The sequence below is a fragment of the Ambystoma mexicanum genome, chromosome 13 (genome assembly GCF_040938575.1).
Source record: "Ambystoma mexicanum isolate Mex_15411 chromosome 13, UKY_AmexF1_1, whole genome shotgun sequence".
NCBI classification, from domain to species: Eukaryota; Metazoa; Chordata; class Amphibia; order Caudata; family Ambystomatidae; genus Ambystoma; species Ambystoma mexicanum.
In genome coordinates this window covers 687,485,538-687,507,172 of record NC_090938.1, presented here as the reverse complement: position 1 = coordinate 687,507,172, position 21,635 = coordinate 687,485,538, and the positions used below count along the sequence as shown (strand labels likewise).

The 21,635-nt window shown below is 49.8% G+C and overlaps 1 protein-coding gene across 1 annotated transcript in view; it reads right to left on the bottom strand.

Moving 5' to 3' along the window:
* Positions 1-17,973, bottom strand: part of LOC138521707 (melanoregulin-like) — a 109,496-nt gene extending 91,523 nt beyond the window's left edge. Inside the window, exons 1-2 of the mRNA XM_069634726.1 lie at positions 17,723-17,973; positions 10,314-10,473 (exon numbers count right to left, since the gene is read on the bottom strand). Coding sequence (XP_069490827.1) covers positions 10,314-10,473; positions 17,723-17,796 — 234 coding nt within the window. The 5' untranslated portion in view covers positions 17,797-17,973. The remainder of the gene's footprint in view (positions 1-10,313; positions 10,474-17,722) is intronic.
* Positions 17,974-21,635: the final 3,662 nt, after the last annotated feature.

Here is a 21,635-nt window from a genome sequence, read left to right as displayed (position 1 = left end):
TGGCGGCTAGCCCTATAACTGCCGATTCCGCCCCTTCCTCCAGTGCGTTGTATCTGTTTACCCTCCCGTTACTTCGCTCGTACTCCTGTGACTTAGCTAGAATTCTTTTCTACGCTTTTTCCCTTGTGCCTGTGCATTTTCAGTTCTACTTATTCTTTTGTTGCTAATCTTCCCTTTCATACGGCATTCGCCGTATTTCTTATCTACCGTTTTTTCTTGCCTACTCCTTTGTAAACTCTTTCGCGGCATTTGCCGTTCTTCCCCGTTTGTCACTTCCTTTTTTTCTTATATACTTTCACGGCGCTTGCCGTCTCCAGTCTCCCGTTTCAGTCTCCGGTCTTTTAATTGTTTGGCTACTTAACATTTGTTTCTTAGATTATCTTTTCTTTCTGCCATTCCCGGATGGTAAATTATCAGCCTTCTCACTGAATCTATTGTTATACTCATTGGACTATTGGTCTTTGGAATCATCCATCCATTTGAATATCACCATATCCAGGGTTTTTTCTGCCTTCCGGCTTTTTCCCTGGGACGAGGCTGGCCCCCCGGGGGGCTCCCGGAGGCAAGGTTCTCAACTCTGTCACAGTGGCCTCTGGAGGGGCCAGACCTTACTTACACGACAGAAGAGGTGGGAAGCTTAAGGAAGACAATTCCAAGAAGAAGAAGAACCCAAAGAAGTCGGAAGCTACACATAAGGAGAGCTCTTCGGAAGTCTCAGGTGAGGAGAAGGGGGAGTTTAAACCCGGACCTGACAGCATACAACGCCCGACTCACACCATGGCTTCTTTGGAACAATACCAGGAATTGGTGGCGGCTATGCAGAATCTAACCGTCGAGGTTCAAGCCTTGAGAACTGAGAATATAGCGCTCCGACAACAGGTAGTGTTACGCCGGAATGAATACGGCGACTTACCTACTATGCCACTTTCCTTCGGAAAATATAATGGTTACCCCGGAGGCTTTAAAGACTTAATTGATGCATGTAGGGTGTACTTTGCCTTCAGACCCCTTGCTTATGACTCAGCCAGATCAAAGGTTGGCTTCATCATCGCTAACCTCTCAGGAAATGCCCTATCTTGGGTCACTCCGTTGGTAACTAACAATGATCCGTCTCTGAACGATTATGACCATTTTTTGGAGGTATTTAAGGAAAGGTTCGATAGACCCGAAGAGCTGTATTCGTCTTTGGAGGCTATTCTAGACGTTTGTCAAGGAAGCTCTGATCTCCAAACCTACATCTCTCGCTTCCAGAGATTAGCGGCCAAGGCTGACTGGCCAGATTCGGCTCAACAGACTATTTTCAGATGAGGCCTTCACGATGATATTAAGGATGAACTAGCTAGAGTTGCCAGACCAGCTTCTTTCCGAGATCTGATTACCTTGTCACTCCAGATCGAATTTCGGCTACAAGAACGACGACAAGAAAGAAGACGACCCAGAGGAACTCCTCAGGCGTTAAATCTTCCTCCTCCTTCACCTCAATTACGAGCTTCACATATGGCGGAAGAACCCATGCAAGTAGGAGCCGCTCGAGGTCCCCTAACTCCGGAAGAGCGAAGGAGACGACGTGATACCGGATTGTGTATGTATTGCGGTTCTTCTAAACATCTACTTAGAGACTGTCCGGAGGTTCCACCTCGACGGAAGGAAAACTTCAGCCCCTGTTCTGCTGCAAGGGAAGTTTCGGGGGATTTGACAAGTACCCTTGCAACAGCTCAAAGACCTTAGAAAATACAGAAGAGAACAGTCTGATGGTGTTTAAGGTTGAACTCTGGCGGTCAGGATCCGCTCCCCTCGAGGTACTGGCGATGTTGGACTGCGGAGCCGCAGGCAATTTCATGGATTTAAGATGGGCAACTGAGCATCAAGTGGCTACCAGACTCAAGTCAGCCCCCATACCAGTAGAAGGGGTAGACGGTAGACCTTTATCCTCTGGACCAATCACCACAGAAACATTCCCTCTCAAGTTGAAGATGGGCCATCATGAAGAGACTTTGGAGTTTGACCTGATCAGGGCGGCCCATTTTCCTTTGGTTATAGGCATTCCGTGGTTACGAAAACATAACCCGCACATTAACTGGACAGATAATAAGGTGAATTTTGATTCTCTATTTTGTAAGACCAACTGCATGAATCAGTCAATGGCATCCCTTGCTAATGTCAGATCAGTAGAAGGAAAGTCTGTCCACAAACCTGTGATCATATCTTCAATCCCTCTCCAGTATCAGGCCTATGCTGAAGTGTTCATGGATACCCTACCCAAAATGCTGCCTCCACATAGGGTTGAGGACTGCGGTATCGACTTAATGCCTGAGGCGGTGATTCCCTTTGGCCGCATGTATCCTCTATCTCTTCCAGAGCGGAATGCCCTTAGGAACTATTTGGATGCTAACCTACAGAATGGACTTATCCGAGAATCTAAGTCTTCCTGTGGTGCTTCTCTGTTCTTCATCCCCAAGAAAGATACGGTGGAGTTACGCCCCTGTATAGATTATCGAGGTCTAAACAAAGTCACCATCCGTGACAGGTATCCCATGCCCTTGATACGAGACATAATAGAAGCAGTACAAGGAGTGGTCTACTTCACTAAGCTGGACTTAAGAGGTGCCTATCACCTATTGCGTATAAGGCAGGGTGACGAATGGAAAACGGCCTTCCGCACCCCATTTGGCCTATATGAATACAGGGTAATGCCGTTTGGCCTTGTAAATGCCCCGGCGGTATTTCAAAGATATATGGATAAGGTGTTTGCTGACATGCTGTTCATAACAGTGGTGGTATACCTCGATGACATATTGATATTTTCCAAGACACTGGCAGAGCACAGAAGACTGGTCTTACAGGTTTTGCAGCGCCTTAAGTCTCATCAACTACTGATCAAACCAGAAAAGTGCCAATTTGAAACTACATCAGTTTCCTACTTGGGATTCATACTGTCCAAAGAGGGCATTGCGATGGATCCTATCAAGATAAGGGCAATTGGAGAGTGGAAGGAACCTACCAATGTTAAGGAACTACAAAGTTTTTTGGGGTTGGCAAACTTTTATCGAAGATTCATTCCCAATTTCTCTAACACCGTGCTTCCGCTCACTTCTCTGCTGAGGAAGGGGATCAGATTTATCTTTGGGGAGGAACCCAGAAGGGCATTTTCTATCCTCAAGGATCGCTTCTCTACGGCACCCATTCTAGTCCAGCCGGATCAGACCAAACCTTATATCTTGGAAACAGACGCTTCCTTAGGAGCAGTCGGGGCCATTCTACTACAGAAATCGGAGGACGATTTCGAACACCCTGTAGCCTATTACTCCAAGACCCTGACTTCCAGTGAGCGTAACTACTCGGTACTCGAAAGGGAACTTTTGGCCATTAAGTTGGCTTGTCAAGAGTGGCGTCATCTTTTGCAAGGGGCAGCTCACAGCTTTACTATCCGCACAGACCATCGTAATCTGCGGGTATTACAGCAGATGGAATGCACAAATGCACGTCACGCCAGGTGGGCCTTCTTTCTGCAATTCGATTTTAGCATCACTTACATTCCCGGTAGTGAAAACATGAAGGCAGACGCCTTGTCTCGAAGCCAAGGGGAAGGTTCTGGTATTTACAAGGATCACGAACTAATTTTCCCAGGTCTCAAGATTGTTGCATCCACTCTCTCTTTCCTTCAAGATCTGATACCACAGTATCAAACAGGATTAGACCTTCCTTCCTCCATCATCCATGGTGAAGATGGGCTGTACTATCATGGAAAGGCGCTGTTCATTCCCACCAAGAAGCTACAAACTCTAGTCCTATCATGGTGCCACAACACCCCTTTAACAGGACATCCCGGAATTAGGAAGACTTATAACCTGCTACGTAGGGGATTCTGGTGGCCTACACTTCGGAATGATGTAGGTCGGTATGTATCTACCTGTTCGGTTTGTGCCTCCAACAAGCATCGAACTGGAAGACCGGTAGGACTACTACAACAACAACCCTTACCAGAGCGCCCCTGGGAACATATTTCCACTGATTTCATTGTGGATCTCCCACCATCTGATGGCATGACCGTGATCATGGTGACAGTAGATTCTTTCAGCAAGTTAGCCCACTTCTCTGCCTTTAAGCAAGTCCCTTCAGCCTCAGAGACAGCTACAGTATTTCTTCGAGATATTGTCAGACTTCATGGGTTGCCTCGGACCGTGGTTTCCGATCGGGGACCACAATTTACTTCGAGATTCTGGGATTCTCTTTGCCTCACACTAGGAATTCACAGGGCTCTCTCTTCGGGCTACCACCCTCAGAGCAATGGACAGACCGAAAGGTTGAACGCCAGTCTGGAACAATATCTGAGGTGTTTTTGTAGCCCACAACAAGAGCACTGGTATCGTTTCCTTCCGCAGGCAGAGTTTGCCTACAACAATGCATTTCATACATCTATCCAGATGAGTCCTTTTTTTTGTACTTATGGGTACGATCCTCAACATCTTCCCTGGCTTAGTACTCCATACTCCAAGATACCAGCAGTAGATGGTGTGCTTAAGGACTTGCATGAAGTACATGAAATAGCTCAGAAAGCACATCAGGCCAGTCAACAAGCACAAAAGAAGTGGGCGGATAAGGGCAGAAGCCCCAACCCGACATGGCAGATAGGTCAATTGGTCTGGTTGTCCACCCGATTCTTACCCCGATGGGTCCATTCTGGCAAGTTCTCCTCACGATTCCTGGGGCCTTTCCCCATTGTGCAACAGATAAACCCGGTGGCCTTCAAGATCAAACTCCCGAACTACCTTAAGAGAGTGCATCCAGTTTTTCACGTCTCCTTGCTTAAGGAATACAAGGATGACCCATTCCAAAGACCTGTCCTCGGAGTACGTGCCAAGGAGACTCCAGCTCCAGAAGAATATGAGGTGGCCTACCTGGTGGACTCCCGGTATCGCAGGGGTAGGTTGCAATACCTGGTTCATTGGAAAGGATACCCAGTGGAGGAAAGATCCTGGGAACCCGTGAGCCACATTCATGCATCCCGGTTGATCAGAAGATTCCACCACTTCCACCCGGGTAAACCTGGGGGACCCCCAAGGAGAAGGGGGTATACTGTCAGGATCGGCGGGTGGAGGCTTTGGGACTACTGGCGGCATTAACCTGCTCAGAGTCACGCTCTAGTCCTCATCCAACATGGCGGCTAGCCCTATAACTGCCGACTCCGCCCCTTCCTCCAGTGCGTTGTATCCGTTTACCCTCCCGTTACTTCGCTCGTACTCCTGTGACTTAGCTAGAATTCTTTTCTACGCGTTTTCCCTTGTGCCTGTGCATTTTCAGTTCTACTTATTCTTTTGTTGCTAATCTTCCCTTTCATACGGCGTTCGCCGTATTTCTTATCTACCGTTTTTTCTTGCCTACTCCTTTGTAAACTCTTTCGCGGCATTTGCCGTTCTTCCCCGTTTGTCACTTCCTTTTTTTCTTATATACTTTCACGGCGCTTGCCGTCTCCAGTCTCCCGTTTCAGTCTCCGGTCTTTTAATTGTTTGGCTACTTAACATTTGTTTCTTAGATTATCTTTTCTTTCTGCCATTCCCGGATGGTAAATTATCAGCCTTCTCACTGAATCTATTGTTATACTCATTGGACTATTGGTCTTTGGAATCATCCATCCATCTGAATATCACCATATCCAGGGTTTTTTCTGCCTTCCGGCTTTTTCCCTGGGACGAGGCTGGCCCCCCGGGGGGCTCCCGGAGGCCAGGTTCTTAACTCTGTCACGGTGGCCTCTGGAGGGGCCAGACCTTACTTACACGACAGAAGAGGTGGGAAGCTTAAGGAAGACAATTCCAAGAAGAAGAAGAACCCAAAGAAGTCGGAAGCTACACTTAAGGAGAGCTCTTCGGAAGTCTCAGGTGAGGAGAAGGGGGGAGTTTAAACCCGGACCTGACATGTACTAAGTGCCTGATAAAGCCAAAGAAAGGGCGAAACAAACGCACGTGCCTCTGAGCGGAGTTATGTTGGCACAAGTTCAACGAAACAAAGGAATTTACTATTTACACTGATCTATAAACACTGCTCAATACTTGAAATAAAATCTTATACCCTTATCTACTAAAATGTGCAGTAGCAAGATATTGCAAAAATTGAACTATACGGGTAACATATAGATGAACGCGCAAAGGTCTACATAGATAAACACTCTCTTCACCCTTCCCGACTAGCCTGCCGAGTCTGGTCCACCAGTCCTCCCTCGCACTAGCTGCCCCCCTTCCCTTTCCCCCGAGTACTTGCCCTCCTGCACCTCCCTTAGCATGTATCCAGTTCCCCCTGCACTTCTCCATCTTCCCTTTCCCTGCACTTCCAGTTTTGCACTTGAACAATCCGAATGTCACAAAGTCTAGTAGGACTGTTCATTGTTATTTTCTCTCCTGTAACCTGCCCCCCTTTTGTCTTGTGGCGCCTGGAAACACTTTCTGATGTATAGGCGCTATACAAATGTTCAATAAATAAATAAAAGAAATAAATGGCATGTGGCTGTCTTCTCTATTCACCATGCGAGTATGGCACAGGAATTCCTGTGGCATGCCGGTCCTTTTTTGGAGTTTCTCTACTGTGAAAGCATTAGACCCTGAAATGTACATGTTCGGTGTTTGTGCCAAGTGCCTTTGTGCTTCTGCACATCACATCATGGTAAACGAAATCCCATAGAGATTATCCAGGCACGTGCGACAGGTTGATACTAGCAGTTCCTACTGTAGCTATATCTCGTTTAGCTGCCAACTTTGCCAGGCTTTCATGCAGCCTTTAATAAACGCTGTTGGTATCCAGGAAATGACCCAGGGATGCTGCAGACAATGCAAAAGGCTGTATTTGCAGTGTCACTCTTTCCATTGACCAGGTCAACGAGACCAGCATACATGACAGAAGGGCGTTACATATTTTTATTTATTTATTGAGCATTTGTTAAGCGCCTATACAACAAAATGGTGTTTCCAGGCGCCACAAGACAAGTGGGGAGGGAACAAGGGCAGTAAATAATAATGGCAAAAAAAACTGTTAATATACAATCATGGTCCTACTAGGCCTTGTGACATTCGGACATACAAGTGCAGTCAAGAGAAGTACATGAGATAGGAGAGCGGGGGGAGTGAGCAAGGTTTGGGCAAGTGCTGTTGAGAGCCCCGTAGGGAAATGCGGAAGGGTGCCAGGGGATGAGACCCTGGCTAAGTGCTAGGGTGAAGGAATCCCAAGGTGGGATGCACAACCCCCAGGTAGGGGCCCACAAAGGCAATGCTGGGGATGGGGGGTTGCTGGTGTCGACTGGGCAGGCACCTGGTAACCTATGAGATTCATGAAGGTCCAGGCTGCCACTCTCAGCAGCAGTGGGGCGATTAGAAAGAGGGGAAAAGATAGAGAAAAGCAGAGTTTTGAGAAGTTTCTGGAACGTAAAGAAGGCCCGTCTCGAGTCAGACAGGGGCAAGGAGGCTGTTCCAATGAGAGGCACCAGCAGAGGAGAGAGACTTTCCCCGACTCTCTGCTTGGAGAAGCATTTGACAAGCAGAGAGTTGGAGTTAGAGGAGCGGAGGGCTCCGGCAGGGAAGTATTTAGGGAGAGAAAGTTTGAGATAGCGTGGTCCCAGGCCCCAGAACGCCTTGTGGATGATGCAGAGGGTCTTGAATTTGATCCTCGCTGCCACCAGCAGCCAGTGGAGAGATCTTAGGGCTGGACACATATGATCCCTGGCCTTGAGGCCAAGGATAAGGGGATGTAGGGAGGAAAGGGGGAGTTGAGGAAGAGGCTATTGCAGTAGTCTAGTCTAGAGAGGACCAAAGCTCTGGAGACATTGAGCTTCTGGGGGAAGGTGAGGAAAGGTAGAATGCCTGTAAGGAGGTGAAGCTGGAAGTGGGCCTTCTTGTCTGAGGGGTGAAGGAGAGAGAGGAGTCGAAGATGACCCCAAGGTTTTTGGCCTCAAAGGATGATGAGGGTAGAGGGCCCTGTTAAGATCACTTTACATTACTTTACACTTTCCAATAATGATACCAGGCTCGGACTGGCCTATAAGGCAACCGGGCAAAGCCTGAACCAAAAACGCAAAATGCTATTGTGGGTGTGTTTGTTTGATCAAACTGGGCCACTTTTCTGGCCCATGTGGGTCAGTTTGATAAGATACGTCACCACGCGGCTAGTACTTATGACCAAACGCACAACTTGCATCAGATTTGATGAAAAACCTCCCCCTTGGGTACTACTCGGTCTATCACAAAAGGAAGGAATTGCCATATGCAACTGCGGGCCACTGTTTCCTTAGTGCCCGCGACCGTTTTATGCGCCAGTCCGACCCTGGATGATGATGATGTAAAGGAAAACGTACACAGTTGATAGATGTGAAAAATAACGTAATCTTTTAGCGTTTAAGAATGTTTATAATTAGTGTGGTGTGGAATCTAATACATAATTTTGATTAATCTGGAACAAATACATACAAAATGTCATATAATGTGCGCTGCTTAAAAACAGTGTTTGCTCTCAATACGAAAACTGCTCTTCAGAATAATAATAATTTGCATTTATATAGCGCTACGAACCTTCAGGCGTGCATCTGAGCACTGCTTATTATTTACCCACAGTGTGTGGTGCTCATTTATCGACCACAGAAGGATGAAAGGCTGAGTTTGGCACTGCTGGGATTTGAACCTGCATCAGCAGGCTCTGCACAGATGTCAAAGCGAGCGCTCTACTCGCTGTGCTATCGGACCAGCCAGAACAGTTTGATTTTCACTCTGTGCCAGTCCCAAAACCCTGCAATCTTATCAACTGAGGTGAAGGAGGCGCCAGCAGTGCCCCGAGGGTGCCATGCTGACGCTCGGAGGTGGCAGGCGGTACCCCTGTTTATGCTCAACATCCATGGAGCTCTCGCGGCTGTTGGAACTAATATTGCCTATGAACAGGAGCCCCTGCTGAGTCACGCCCCTCTGCTGCCTGCGAGTGGGACTCACCTGGAGCCCGTGCCGAATCACGCCCCTCTGCTACCTGTGAGTGGGACTCGCCTCAAGCCCCTGCTGAGTCTCGCCCCTGTGCTGCCTGTGAGTGGGACTCGCATCGGAGCCCCTTATGGGTCACACCCCTCTGCTGCTGGTGTGTGGGACTCGCCTCAAGCCCCTGCTGAGTCACGCCCCTCTGCTGCCTGTGAGTGGGACTCGCCTCAAGCCCCTGCTGAGTCTCGCCCCTGTGCTGCCTGTGAGTGGGACTCGCCTCGGAGCTTCTGCTGAGTCACGCCCCTCTGCTGCCTGTGAGTGGGACTCGCTCAAGCCCCTGCTGAGTCACGCCCCTCTGCTGCCTGCGAGTGGGACTCGCCTCAAGCCCCTGCTGAGTCACGCCCCTCTGCTGCCTGTGAGTGGGACTCGCCTCAGAGCCCCTGCTGAGTCACGCCCCTCTGCTGCCTGTGAGTGGGACTCGCCTCAAGCCCCTGCTGAGTCACGCCCCTCTGCTGCCTGTGAGTGGGACTCGCCTCAGAGCCCCTGCTGAGTCACGCCCCTCTGCTGCCTGTGAGTGGGACTCGCCTCGGAGCCTCTGCTGAGTCACGCCCCTCTGCTGGCTGTGAGTGGGACTCGCCTCAAGCCCCTGCCGAGTCACGCCCCTCTGCTGCCTGTGAGTGGGACTCGCCTCGGAGCCCTTGCTAAGTCACGCCACTCTGCTGCCTGTGAGTGGGACTCGCCTCAAGCCCCTGCTGCGTCACGCCCCTCTGCTGCCTGTGAGTGGGACTCGCCTCAAGCCCCTCTGCTGCCTGTGAATGGGACTCGCCTCGGAGCGCTTGCTGAGTCACGCCCCTCTGCTGCTGGTGAGTGGGACTCGCCTCAAGCCCCTGCTGAGTCACGCCACTCTGCTGCCTGCGAGTGGGACTCGCCTCAAGCCCCTGCCGAGTCACGCCCCTCTGCTGCCTGTGAGTGGGACTCGCTTCGGAGCCCTTGCTGAGTCACGCCACTCTGCTGCCTGTGAGTGGGACTCGCCTCAAGCCCCTGCTGCGTCACGCCCCTCTGCTGCCTGTGAGTGGGACTCGCCTCAAGCCCCTCTGCTGCCTGTGAATGGGACTCGCCTCGGAGCGCTTGCTGAGTCACGCCCCTCTGCTGCTGGTGAGTGGGACTCGCCTCAAGCCCCTGCTGAGTCACGCCACTCTGCTGCCTGCGAGTGGGACTCGCCTCAAGCCCCTGCTGAGTCACGCCCCTCTGCTGCCTGTGAGTGGGACTCGCCTCGGAGCCCCTGCTGAGTCACGCCCCTCTGCTGCCTGTGAGTGGGACTCACCTGGGTGGCCTGGAGAGTCATGTCCACCAGCGCCTGTGCGCGGGACTCACCTCTGATCCCCTGCGGGTCTTGGCTCGCCTGTGCAGCAGGTTGTACAGCTCCCGGTCGTCGTCCCGCTCTGTGTGTGAGGGGTCGAGGGGCTCGTTCCAGAGGTTGGCCTCCTCCGCTCTCTTCCGCTTCACCTCACGGTCAAAGTACAGGAGCGTCTCACTGTGGGGGACAGAGCAGAAGGCCTCACAGTCACTGGGAGAACAGAGGTCAGGCTATGCGACAGCCAGCACAGGATTGTCTTGGGGGACACAAGTCGGGGTTCAGGCATTTTTTGTATAACAGAACGGTGGATTCCAGCAAATATTAATGAAACGGTCCTTCTGGGACAGGCAAGCCATTCTTCAAGTATTGCAAAGGTGATGGCTCTTGGTAGACAGGTGAAGACGGTGGGAAAAGGTAGGCTTGGAAGTAACCCTGACCATGGGAGCTCATGTTCAATTGTGGCGTAACACGAATGAAAAGCATAAAAGCCTTGAGTACAGCTTGTATGCCTGCTTCTCCCATCACATCACATTTTCAATCATTTGTATGGCAGAAAGGAGGGGAAGAACGCAATTTGCATTTCCGCCGCCTTCCTTACTCCAGCACTTGGACTGGCATGAGTTTTCATGCCGGTGCAAATACTGGAGATCCCTATGGGGTCTGACGGCTTTATGCTGCAGCATATAGCCGGCGGATCCCATAGTGATCAATTGTAAACGCTGCCCGTCATGCGCACATGGCAAGCAGCATTCACAATTCAAATGAGTCACTGTCTGACATGAGAGAATGTTGGGCAGCATTTACTTGTAATTTGTGATCGCTGCCTTACTCTGCATGGCGGAGTGCAAATGTGCAGGGCAAAAGGCGGCATACACGTGAAACCCGGCTACATCCGAGTGCAAACGTACCAGGGCCCCGCCGCAAAATTAAGAAAAGGCAAAAAATTAGCTCCTATGTGTGATACATACATGCACAGAACTTAGGTATCCACCTGGTAACAGATTACTAGCGGAAAGGCAGTATTTATTCTATTAATCTAGCTCTACAAGCACAAGCAAGGCACCCGCCACATCAAGTCGAGTGGCTAATTATAACAAAGAATAGACCCAGATAATGAGGAAATTGCAAAATGTGTCACAGAGGCTCTAACAACAAATACATGCGATGAATTCTAACTGCTAACCATTGGAAGCTGTGCTAACCTACACAATGGATTAACAATACAATAAACGCACAGCCACCCCTCAGGTTATACCCATGTTATAGGCCCAGGTCTCAGACAGCAGAGCCACCCCTCAGGTTATACCCATGTTATAGGCCCAGGTCTCAGACAGCAGAGCCACCCCTCAGGTTATAGGTTCAGGTCACAGGCAGCACAGCCACCCCTCAGGTTATAGGTTCAGGTCGCAGACAGCAGAGCCACCCCTCAGGTTATAGGTTCAGGTCACAGGCAGCACAGCCACCCCTCAGGTTATAGGTTCAGGTCGCAGACAGCAGAGCCACCCCTCAGGTTATAGGTTCAGGTCACAGACAGCAGAGCCACCCCTCAGGTTATAGGTTCAGGTCACAGACAGCAGAGCCACCCCTCAGGTTATACCCATGTTATAGGCCCAGGTCTCAGACAGCAGAGCCACCCCTCAGGTTATAGGTTCAGGTCACAGGCAGCACAGCCACCCCTCAGGTTATAGGTTCAGGTCACAGACAGCAGAGCCACCCCTCAGGTTATAGGTTCAGGTCACAGACAGCAGAGCCACCCCTCAGGTTATACCCATGTTATAGGCCCAGGTCTCAGACAGCAGAGCCACCCCTCAGGTTATAGGTTCAGGTCACAGGCAGCACAGCCACCCCTCAGGTTATAGGTTCAGGTCACAGACAGCAGAGCCACCCCTCAGGTTATAGGTTCAGGTCACAGACAGCAGAGCCACCCCTCAGGTTATAGGTTCAGGTCACAGACAGCAGAGCCACCCCTCAGGTTATAGGTTCAGGTCACAGACAGCACAGCCACCCCTCAGGTTATAGGTTCAGGTCACAGACAGCAGAGCCACCCCTCAGGTTATAGGTTCAGGTCGCAGACAGCAGAGCCACCCCTCAGGTTATAGGTTCAGGTCACAGACAGCACAGCCACCCCTCAGGTTATAGGTTCAGGTCACAGACAGCACAGCCACCCCTCAGGTTATAGGTTCAGGTCACAGAGCCACCCCTCAGGTTAAACCTATTTTATAGGCCCAGGTCTCAGACAGCACAGCGACCCCTCAGGTTATGCCTATTTTATAGGTTCAGGTCACAGACAGCATAGCCACCCCTCAGGTTATAGGTTCAGGTCACAGGCAGCACAGCCACCTCTCAGGTTAAACCTATTTTATCGGTTCAGGTCACAGACAGCACAGCCACCCCTCAGGTTATGCCTATTTTATAGGTTCAGGTCACAGACAGCACAGCCACCCCTCATGTTATACCTCTTATAGGTTTAGGTCACAGACAGCAGAGCCACCTCTCGGGTTATACCTATCTTATAGGCCCAGGTCACAGACAGCAGAGCCACCCCTCAGGTTATACCCATTTTATAGGTCCAGGCCTCAGACAGCAGAGCCACCCCTCAGTCTATACCCATTTTATAGGTCCAGGTCACAGACAGCAAAGCCACCCCTCAGGTTGTAGGTTCAGGTCACAGACAGCAGAGCCACCCCTCAGGCTATACCCATTTTATAGGTCCAGGTGTTAGACAGCACAGCCACCCCTCAGGTTATACCCATCTTATGGGTCCAGGTCTCAGACAGCAGAGCCACCCCTGAGGTTATGCCTATCGTATAGGTTCAGGTCTCAGACAGCAGAGCCACCCCTCAGGTTATAGGTTCAGGTCACAGACAGCACAGCCATTACCTTAGATTGTGCAGATTGTATAGGCTTAGCTCAGAGCCAGCCATGCTGCCCTGCGTTGTATGCATAGTGCATAGGTTCGGGTCTGAGACCATAGAGCCATCCCTTAGAGTACACACACTTAGAGGGTCGCGCGTGATAAGCAGACATGTCCCCCGGGCTACAGGGGGCTCGTGGGTGCAGGGCTGCTGATCCTAGCCGTGCAGTAAATGCCAGGGTCCGAACTGAGGGGGCGGGGCTATGACTCGGCTCATTTGCCAGGACCTTAGCACTGCTATACCTCACGTGCTACGTTCTAGACAGCAGAGCTAGCTCTCGAGTTACAGATATGGGCCTCGGCAGATAGAGCCATTTCCTGCGTGGCACACCAAAACACGTGGGTTTCTGCAGTGATGTGCCCCACACCACGCAAACCACAGTCAACAGTGCTACCCACCCCCACCACCCCACACACACAGACATCAGGCAGCAGCAGTAGGACAGATGTCGGACACTACTAGTGCTATCTCTCAAGTTACAAAGATAGAACATCCCTCAGGTTACAGAGATCTGACGGACACAGGCCTCCGAGAGCAGTGCTATCTCTCCGTTTGAATAGTTCTTATATATTCCGACATGAGATAGCATTGCCATACCTTGGGGTGCACAGGTGGTAGACAGCAGCGCTGTGCCACATGTTGCAAGGAGATCTGAGACAGCAGAGGTATCCCTCCGGCTGCACAGACCTCCTGTGCCAGTTCTGAGCGAGTAGCATTGCACCTCAGTTACACGTGTCTCAGGCAGCAGTGCTATCCCTCAGGTTACACCTCAGTTACACGTGTCTCAGGCAGCAGTGCTATCCCTCAGGTTACACCTCAGTTACACGTGTCTCAGGCAGCAGTGCTATCCCTCAGGTTCCACAACTCGGACATGTACAGCTTCTGATTTAGCCCTCTGGTTGCACTGATCTCACGTGTCAGTTCTAGCGAGTAGCATTGCACCTCAGTTACACATGTCTCAGCAGTGCCATCCCTCAGGTTACACACATCTGACATGTACAGCCTCTGATCTATCCCTCCGGCTGCACTGAACTCACCTATCAGTTCTGAGCAAGTAGCATTACACCTCAGTTAAACATGTCTCGGGCAGCAGTGCTATCCCTCAGGTTACACCTCAGTTACACATGTCTCAGGCAGCAGTGCTATCCCTCAGGTTACACCTCAGTTACACATGTCTCGGGCAGCAATGCTATCCCTCAGGTTACACCTCAGTTACACATGTCTTGGGCAGCAGTGCTATCCCTCAGATTACACACATCTGGCATGTATAGCCTCGGATCTGTCCCTCCGGCTGCACAGAACGCCCATGTAATTTCTGAGGCAGTAGCATTACACCTCAGTTACACATATCTCGGGCAGCAGTGCTATCCCTCAGGTTACACAAATTTGGCTGAGAGAGGGGTCCCACTTCTGCTTACATAGCGCTGGCATGCTCAGATCTGAGAGAGGCGCTGTCAATCGAGATACTCACATCTGAGACAGCAGTGCTGTCCCTCATGACCACACCTGTCTCACAGGTGGGCTCTCCGTCTGCTTACACAGACCGCACAGCAGTGCTAGCCGCCAGGATACACCCATCTGGTGTATCCTGGCGGATTTTGAATAGCCCTCTGACGTCTTTTGTTTTTGCTTGACCTCTCTGAACAGGAGCTTCTGTTCTTTCACGTTCATTGTATCCAATGTCAGCCAATTCCTGGTTTGATAAGACTTTGGTTTTCTTGGCTCAGTCAACTCCTTAGCTGAGCTCTTATTCGGTTTAATTCATTTGCTTTTCTTGACTGCGACACTGAAATGAGGCCTTCTGTTCTGTTCAGTATTGCTTATATTTGTAACGGAAACATTCCTCCTTTCTTAGTTCGTATCGTATGTCTATAGAGGAATATATATGTTTATGTTTGCGCTTGCCATGGTCTAACTATTTTAAACATGTGGCTAGCTTCATGCTTGCTTTGCTGCTTGCGTTTCATTGCATCTGTACACGTTTAAACTAAGTATCTTCATCAGGTCTATGGTATAAGTCTTGTCATCCTGATCCCAAGATGTCACTTATCCTTGGTACCTTCTTGTGCTTTATGAATCATCTGCCTCTCTGGTGTGGTTATTTTCCTATAGGTGTGTCGATTCAACTTTGTATGACATCACCATTCATCTTTGCCTTTTAATTTCTCGGCTTCTTCAGGAATCTCGTTCAAATGGCCATCATATTGGGCCTCATTACGACCCAGGCGGTAAGTTACCGCCTGGGTCGTACCTTTACCACCATGGCGTAAACTACGTTTACGCCATGGTGGTTGGCGGACTTACCGCCCCATTCCGAGGTTGGCGGGGCGGTAAGTCCCCAATCCCCATTTACCCTTCCCCATTCCCATTTTTGCCCCATAGGGCATAATGGGAGTGGGGAAGGCGTTAATTACGCCACCGTAAATTACGGTGGCGTAATTAACAACAAGGTCCCTTAGCGCCATGGATTTTAACACCTGCTAAAAGCAGGTGTTAAATCCTCCATGGCGCTAAGGGACCTCGGAATCAGGCGGTAAGGGTCGGCGCTGTTTACGCCGCCGTAAACCCCTTACCGCCTGGGTCGTAATGAGGCCCATTGTCTTGGATGTAGGTATGGTTTCCACAATGGGTACTTTACCTCCCATATTCTCTTAGGTATAGGTATTCTTATGGGTACTGCACAGAGTCCATGCTCTTCTCTTTGCTGGTTTAGCTGTTCAGTATACGTCACATACTTTGATTCATACGTTTCAGGTAATGTAGGTGGGGTAGTTGGAGTGGGGGTACTTGGCTCCTCTTCTACCGTGCTATCCCTCAGGTTACACACATCTGAGATGTACCACCTCTGATCTATCCCTCCAGCTGCATAGACCTCCCATGTCAGTTCCGAGCAAGTAGCATTACACTTCAGTTACACATGTCTCAGACAGCAGTGCTATCCCTCAGGTTACACACATTTGACATGTACAGCCTCTCATCTATCCCTCCGGCTGCACTGATCTCACATGTCAGTTCTGAGAGAGTAGCATTACACCTCAGTTACATAAGTCTCAGACAGCAGTGATATCTCTCAGGTTACACACATTTGACATGTACAGCCTCTGCTCTGTCCCTCTGGCTGCACAGATCTCCCGTGTTAGTTCTGATCGAGTACTATTACACCTCAGTTACACATGTCTTGGGCAGCAGTGCTATCCCTCAGGTTACACCTCAGTTACACATGCCTTGGGCAGCAGTGCTATCCCTCAGGTTACACCTCAGTTACACATGTCTCAGACAGCAGTACTATCCCTCTGGTTACACACATCTGACATGTATAGCCTCTGATCTATCCCTCCAGCTACACAGACCTCCCATGTAATTTCTGAGGCAGTAGCATAACACCTCAGTTACACATGCCTTGGGCAGCAGTGCTATCCCTCAGGTTACACCTCAGTTACACATGTCTCAGGCAGCAGTGCCATCCCTCAGGTTACACAAATCTGATATGTACAGCCTCTGATCTATCCCTCCGGCTGCACGGATCTAACATGTTAGTTCTGAGTGAGTAGCGTTACACATGTCTCAGGCAGCAGTGCCATCCCTCAGGTTACACAAATCTGATATGTACAGCCTCTGATCTATCCCTCCGGCTGCACGGATCTAACATGTTAGTTCTGAGTGAGTAGCGTTACACATGTCTCAGGCAGCAGTGCTATCCCTCAGGTTACACAGGTCTCAGGCAGCAGTGCTATCCCTCAGGTTACACAAATCTGACATGTACAGCTTCTGCTCTGTCCCTCCGGCTGCACAGATCTCCCGTGTTAGTTCTGATTGAGTACTATTACACCTCAGTTACACATGTCTTGGGCAGCAGTGCTATCCCTCAGGTTACACCTCAGTTACACATGTCTTGGGCAGCAGTGCTATCCCTCAGATTACACACATCTGGCATGTATAGCCTCGGATCTGTCCCTCCGGCTGCACAGAACGCCCATGTAATTTCTGAGGCAGTAGCATTACACCTCAGTTACACATATCTCGGGCAGCAGTGCTATCCCTCAGGTTACACAAATTTGGCTGAGAGAGGGGTCCCACTTCTGCTTACATAGCGCTGGCATGCTCAGATCTGAGAGAGGCGCTGTCAATCGAGATACTCACATCTGAGACAGCAGTGCTGTCCCTCATGACCACACCTGTCTCACAGGTGGGCTCTCCGTCTGCTGACACAGACCGCACAGCAGTGCTAGCCGCCAGGATACACCCATCTGGGACAGCAGTACTAGCTCTCTTTACATAGAGCTCATATGCTGACATTTGAGAGATTGGTGTTATCAATCGGGTTCCTCGTGTTGCTTGAATCTCACCTGCTCTGATATGAGACAGCAGGCCTTACCCCTCGGGTTACAGAGACCCCCGACAGCAGTACTACCCCACCATGATGCTCACACCTGACATCGAAGGGTTATCCCCCATGCTAAGTTCTGAGACAGCAGAGCCAGCCCTCGGGCTGCAGAGACGGACCCCTTTACCTGATAAGGGGGCTTTTCTCGGGTTCCTCTTCACGGCCACAGCAGCAGAAGCAGAACAGGTCCAAGATCCCCATGGTCCCCCACGCCGACCCGGGGTGGCGAAGAGCAGGGCAGGAGGAGGCTAGACCCGCGGGGGGCCGGCGGAGGCGGGATTAGACACTCTCTCGGGGAGAAAGAGCCACCCTGGCTCGCAAGAGGTGGCGCGGGCCCGGATCTCGTGCGGCCGGGAACAAACCACGCAGTGTCCTCCACTTCTGGGCCAGAAATGCCAGCATCGGTCATGTGAAGATTGCCATCTCCACAAACACAACTGGGGCAGGGGGTGGGGGCGTTGAGCACAACCAACTGAGAAATAGTTGGAGAAAGGGACTTAAACTTTCAGAAATGTTTCATCTTTCAAGTTACAACACACTACTTAATTGCAGTGGGCAACCAAGGGCTAGGTCAGTGTAGCCCAGAGGTGAGAGGACCTTTAGGAATATCGAAATATTGAAGAACTCCGAATATTAACCTTTTTGTCATGAAAGTGGCCACACTCAATGTTACCATACTAGTTTGACCTCGGTATTCTCTTACCTTCTGGCCAACAACATCTCACTTTAGTCAGTCTATTCTTGGCTACGTCACTCTTGGCTGGACTTTCACCAGGGGTACAATATATACAGAGGCCCGGGCTAATTAGCCACCCAACTTCCAGGATTGCCCGAGCACTCCCTGGAGTCCCTTATGCAACCAATCTAGGCTTTAAGTGGGCCGGGGCTGGGTGGGCTGAGTCCTGACAGTTTCCAAAAACAAGGCCTTAAGCCAGGGCTCCGCTCCCTCAGTCCCTGCAAATAGCACCACATTCGTGTCTTTAGCCCACCAGTAGCACCTGATGGTGCCTGTCTTAAGGCCGGCATCTGACTCTCAATTACTTGCTCTAGCTCCAAATGTATATACATGTTAAGATGGCCTGGAAAGTCCCAAGTTCCACAGAGTTTCTGGAATCAGTCAAACCAGACTAAATAACGGAAATATGCAAAGTACAATGCAAAACCCAGCTCTATTATCTTCAAAATAAAGCAGGGACAGCATGCACGCATTGCATTCTGGGAGCTCTCGCTTGTTACATAAAAAGGATTGGTTTATATATTCAACATTTGTCATGACTGACATCGTACTGTAATCTTAGTTACTTAAAACATATGGGCGGGCGCTGGGATTGGTTAGTGATGGCAATTACATATCATGAACAAACAGGGCCGAGGTCTGGGATAAATAGAGCCCACTAGGAAAAGCATTAACATAATGAAGTAGGAGAGATTAGCCCTATTTGTCCCCCAATAAGGGCGGAAATGCCCCACAACTAATTTATTTATGTACTTGTAGCGCTCCGTAAGCCCGCGGGCATCAGGGCGGGTGAACACAAAGACCTATGGACGGATCTATTATTAATCTCTGGGATATTATTCTAATCATTTGCTAGGCGGGGCTTGCAGCTTATTTAAACAGGTAGGTTTCTAAGTGCTTCCTAAATGTCTGGTAGTTATTTTCCAGCCATAATGTGGGAGGTAACTTATTCCAACGTTGTACTGCCTGTACTGGAAAGGATTTCCTCATGCCTGTAACTCGATTGGAGCGGATCACATTCAACCGGCCTTGGCCTTTTGATCTAAGGTATCTAGATGGGATATATCTGAAAAACTGGTTCTTCAAGTACCTAGGAGCTGAACCATATAGACATCTGTTCACAATTGTCATCGACTTAAAAATAATTCTTTCCTATACAAAGACTACTCTGCAATACTCTCCCAATACTAACACTGGTATGGGAACAGGCCATGAGAACCGGCTCACTCCCAGACACAATGACGGATGCTATCATTACAGTGCTATTAAAACCTAGCCCCCCCCACGAACTGTCCTCCTATCGGCCCCTCTCGTTGATCAACACAGATGCTAAGATCTACACAAAGGTGCTCGCAACCAGACTACTACCCAAAATGACAACACTTATACACCCTGACCAATGCGGATTCATTCTAACGAGATCCACGGCCCTAAACCTGCATAGACTATTCGGAATCATGGCGCAGATTAAACCAGAGGTACAGGTGGTGGCTGTATCACTAGACGCTGAGAAAGCGTTCAACTCGGTCTCATGTTCATACCTGTACGAGGTCCTAAATAAATTCAGATTTGGCCCATACCTAAGACAATGTGTCCGACTACTTTATACTCCCCCCCCCCCCCCAGCTCCCCCAAAGCCAGGGTCCTTACGAACCACACTCTGTCCAAACACTTCAGACTAAACCGGGGAACCAGGCAGGGATGCCCCTTTTCGCCCATCCTTTTTGCCCTCACGAAACAACCAGTGGTGGCAGTGATCAGATTAGAACAAGCGCAGAGGGGCATAAGGATGGCTGGTATTTTCCAATCCATATCGCTATATGCAGACGATACACTATTGTATATTCGGGAGCCAGAGAAAACTCTCGCCCCCACACTAGCAGTGATAGAAGAATTCACCACTCACTCAGGATACAAAATAAACACTGCAAAATCCGAAATGTTTCCATTGACATCAGCCACTACCTGCCCTACACAAACACACCGTCTAAGATGGTCCCCTGATAGTATCAGATACCTGGGAATTCTCGTTTACCGAGACAGAATGTCATTATACCTGGAAAACTATGAATCCCTGTTACAGACAATCCATACCAAATTACAGATATGGGTTAGACTGCCTAGATCACCCATCAGCCGTATTGCAGTACTCAAAATGGTGGTGCTCCCCAAGCTCCTATACGTGTTCAGCAATATCCCAATAAGGCCAGGCAGACCTTTCTTTGATAACTTGCAATCATGGCAAAAAAACATTCATATGGAACGGCGGCACTAACAGAATGAAATAGGAGAAACTGATAGAACCCTACGAGATGGGGGGCATTGCCACACCCGATTTCGAGCTGTACTACCTAGTGGCACAAGCACAATGCGCTAAATACTGGCAGGATCCAACAGATAGAACACCACATGTTCCCATCGAACGACACTCGGTTCGCCCAACCGACCTGCGCTCCATAATATTCACAAAAACCCACAGGAATGAATGTAAATTCGACCCAGCAACATCCACAATTGCTGCCTGGGCCGCAATAGGTAAAAGGCTGCAAATAGACTCACCCTATGATTCGCAGGCCCCACTATGGAACTTCCCAGGCATCAAACCCACATACGGCACCAGCATACATAAAACTTGGATCCCTGAATATGAGATTAAAATGAGAAACATGTTCCCAAATGGGAGATTCGTGACACCAGAGGACTTCGCAGACACAGTGGCGAGTAACCAATGGGTTACTCTACAGTACCACCGCATGAAAGCGGCATTCAAGAAGCAATGGCAAACATACCCAGAAGAACCGCCTGATCATGCATGTTTCCAGTCGACTGTTACAGGGGTGTCCAAACTGTACAACATAATCTAAACTCACTCAAAATCGACGAACAATGCCAAAGCCACATGGGAGAAGGACTTGGGTATAACCATAGAAGAGGGGAAATGGGCTAGGTACTGCCTTTTGTCTAAAAAAGTCTCACTGGACGCTGGCCTCAGGCTGATACAATTTAAAATACTGAACAGACTCCACTACACCGCAGTAAGAATGGCGACATTCTAGAACACGATATCCGGAAATTGCCCGAAATGTGGTAGCCCCTGTGTGGATGCGTTCCATATGTATTGGGCATGTCCCCTGATAGCTGGGTTCTGGCGATCAGTCGCGAACATACTAGAGGATATGACACAGATCCCTGCACAGCTCAACCCCCAAAAATACCTGTTTGGGGATTTAGGGAAAATCCCCGAAAAAACTAGAAGACTGTTCAATGTTGCATGCGTAGTGGCTAAGAAATGTATTCTCCAAGC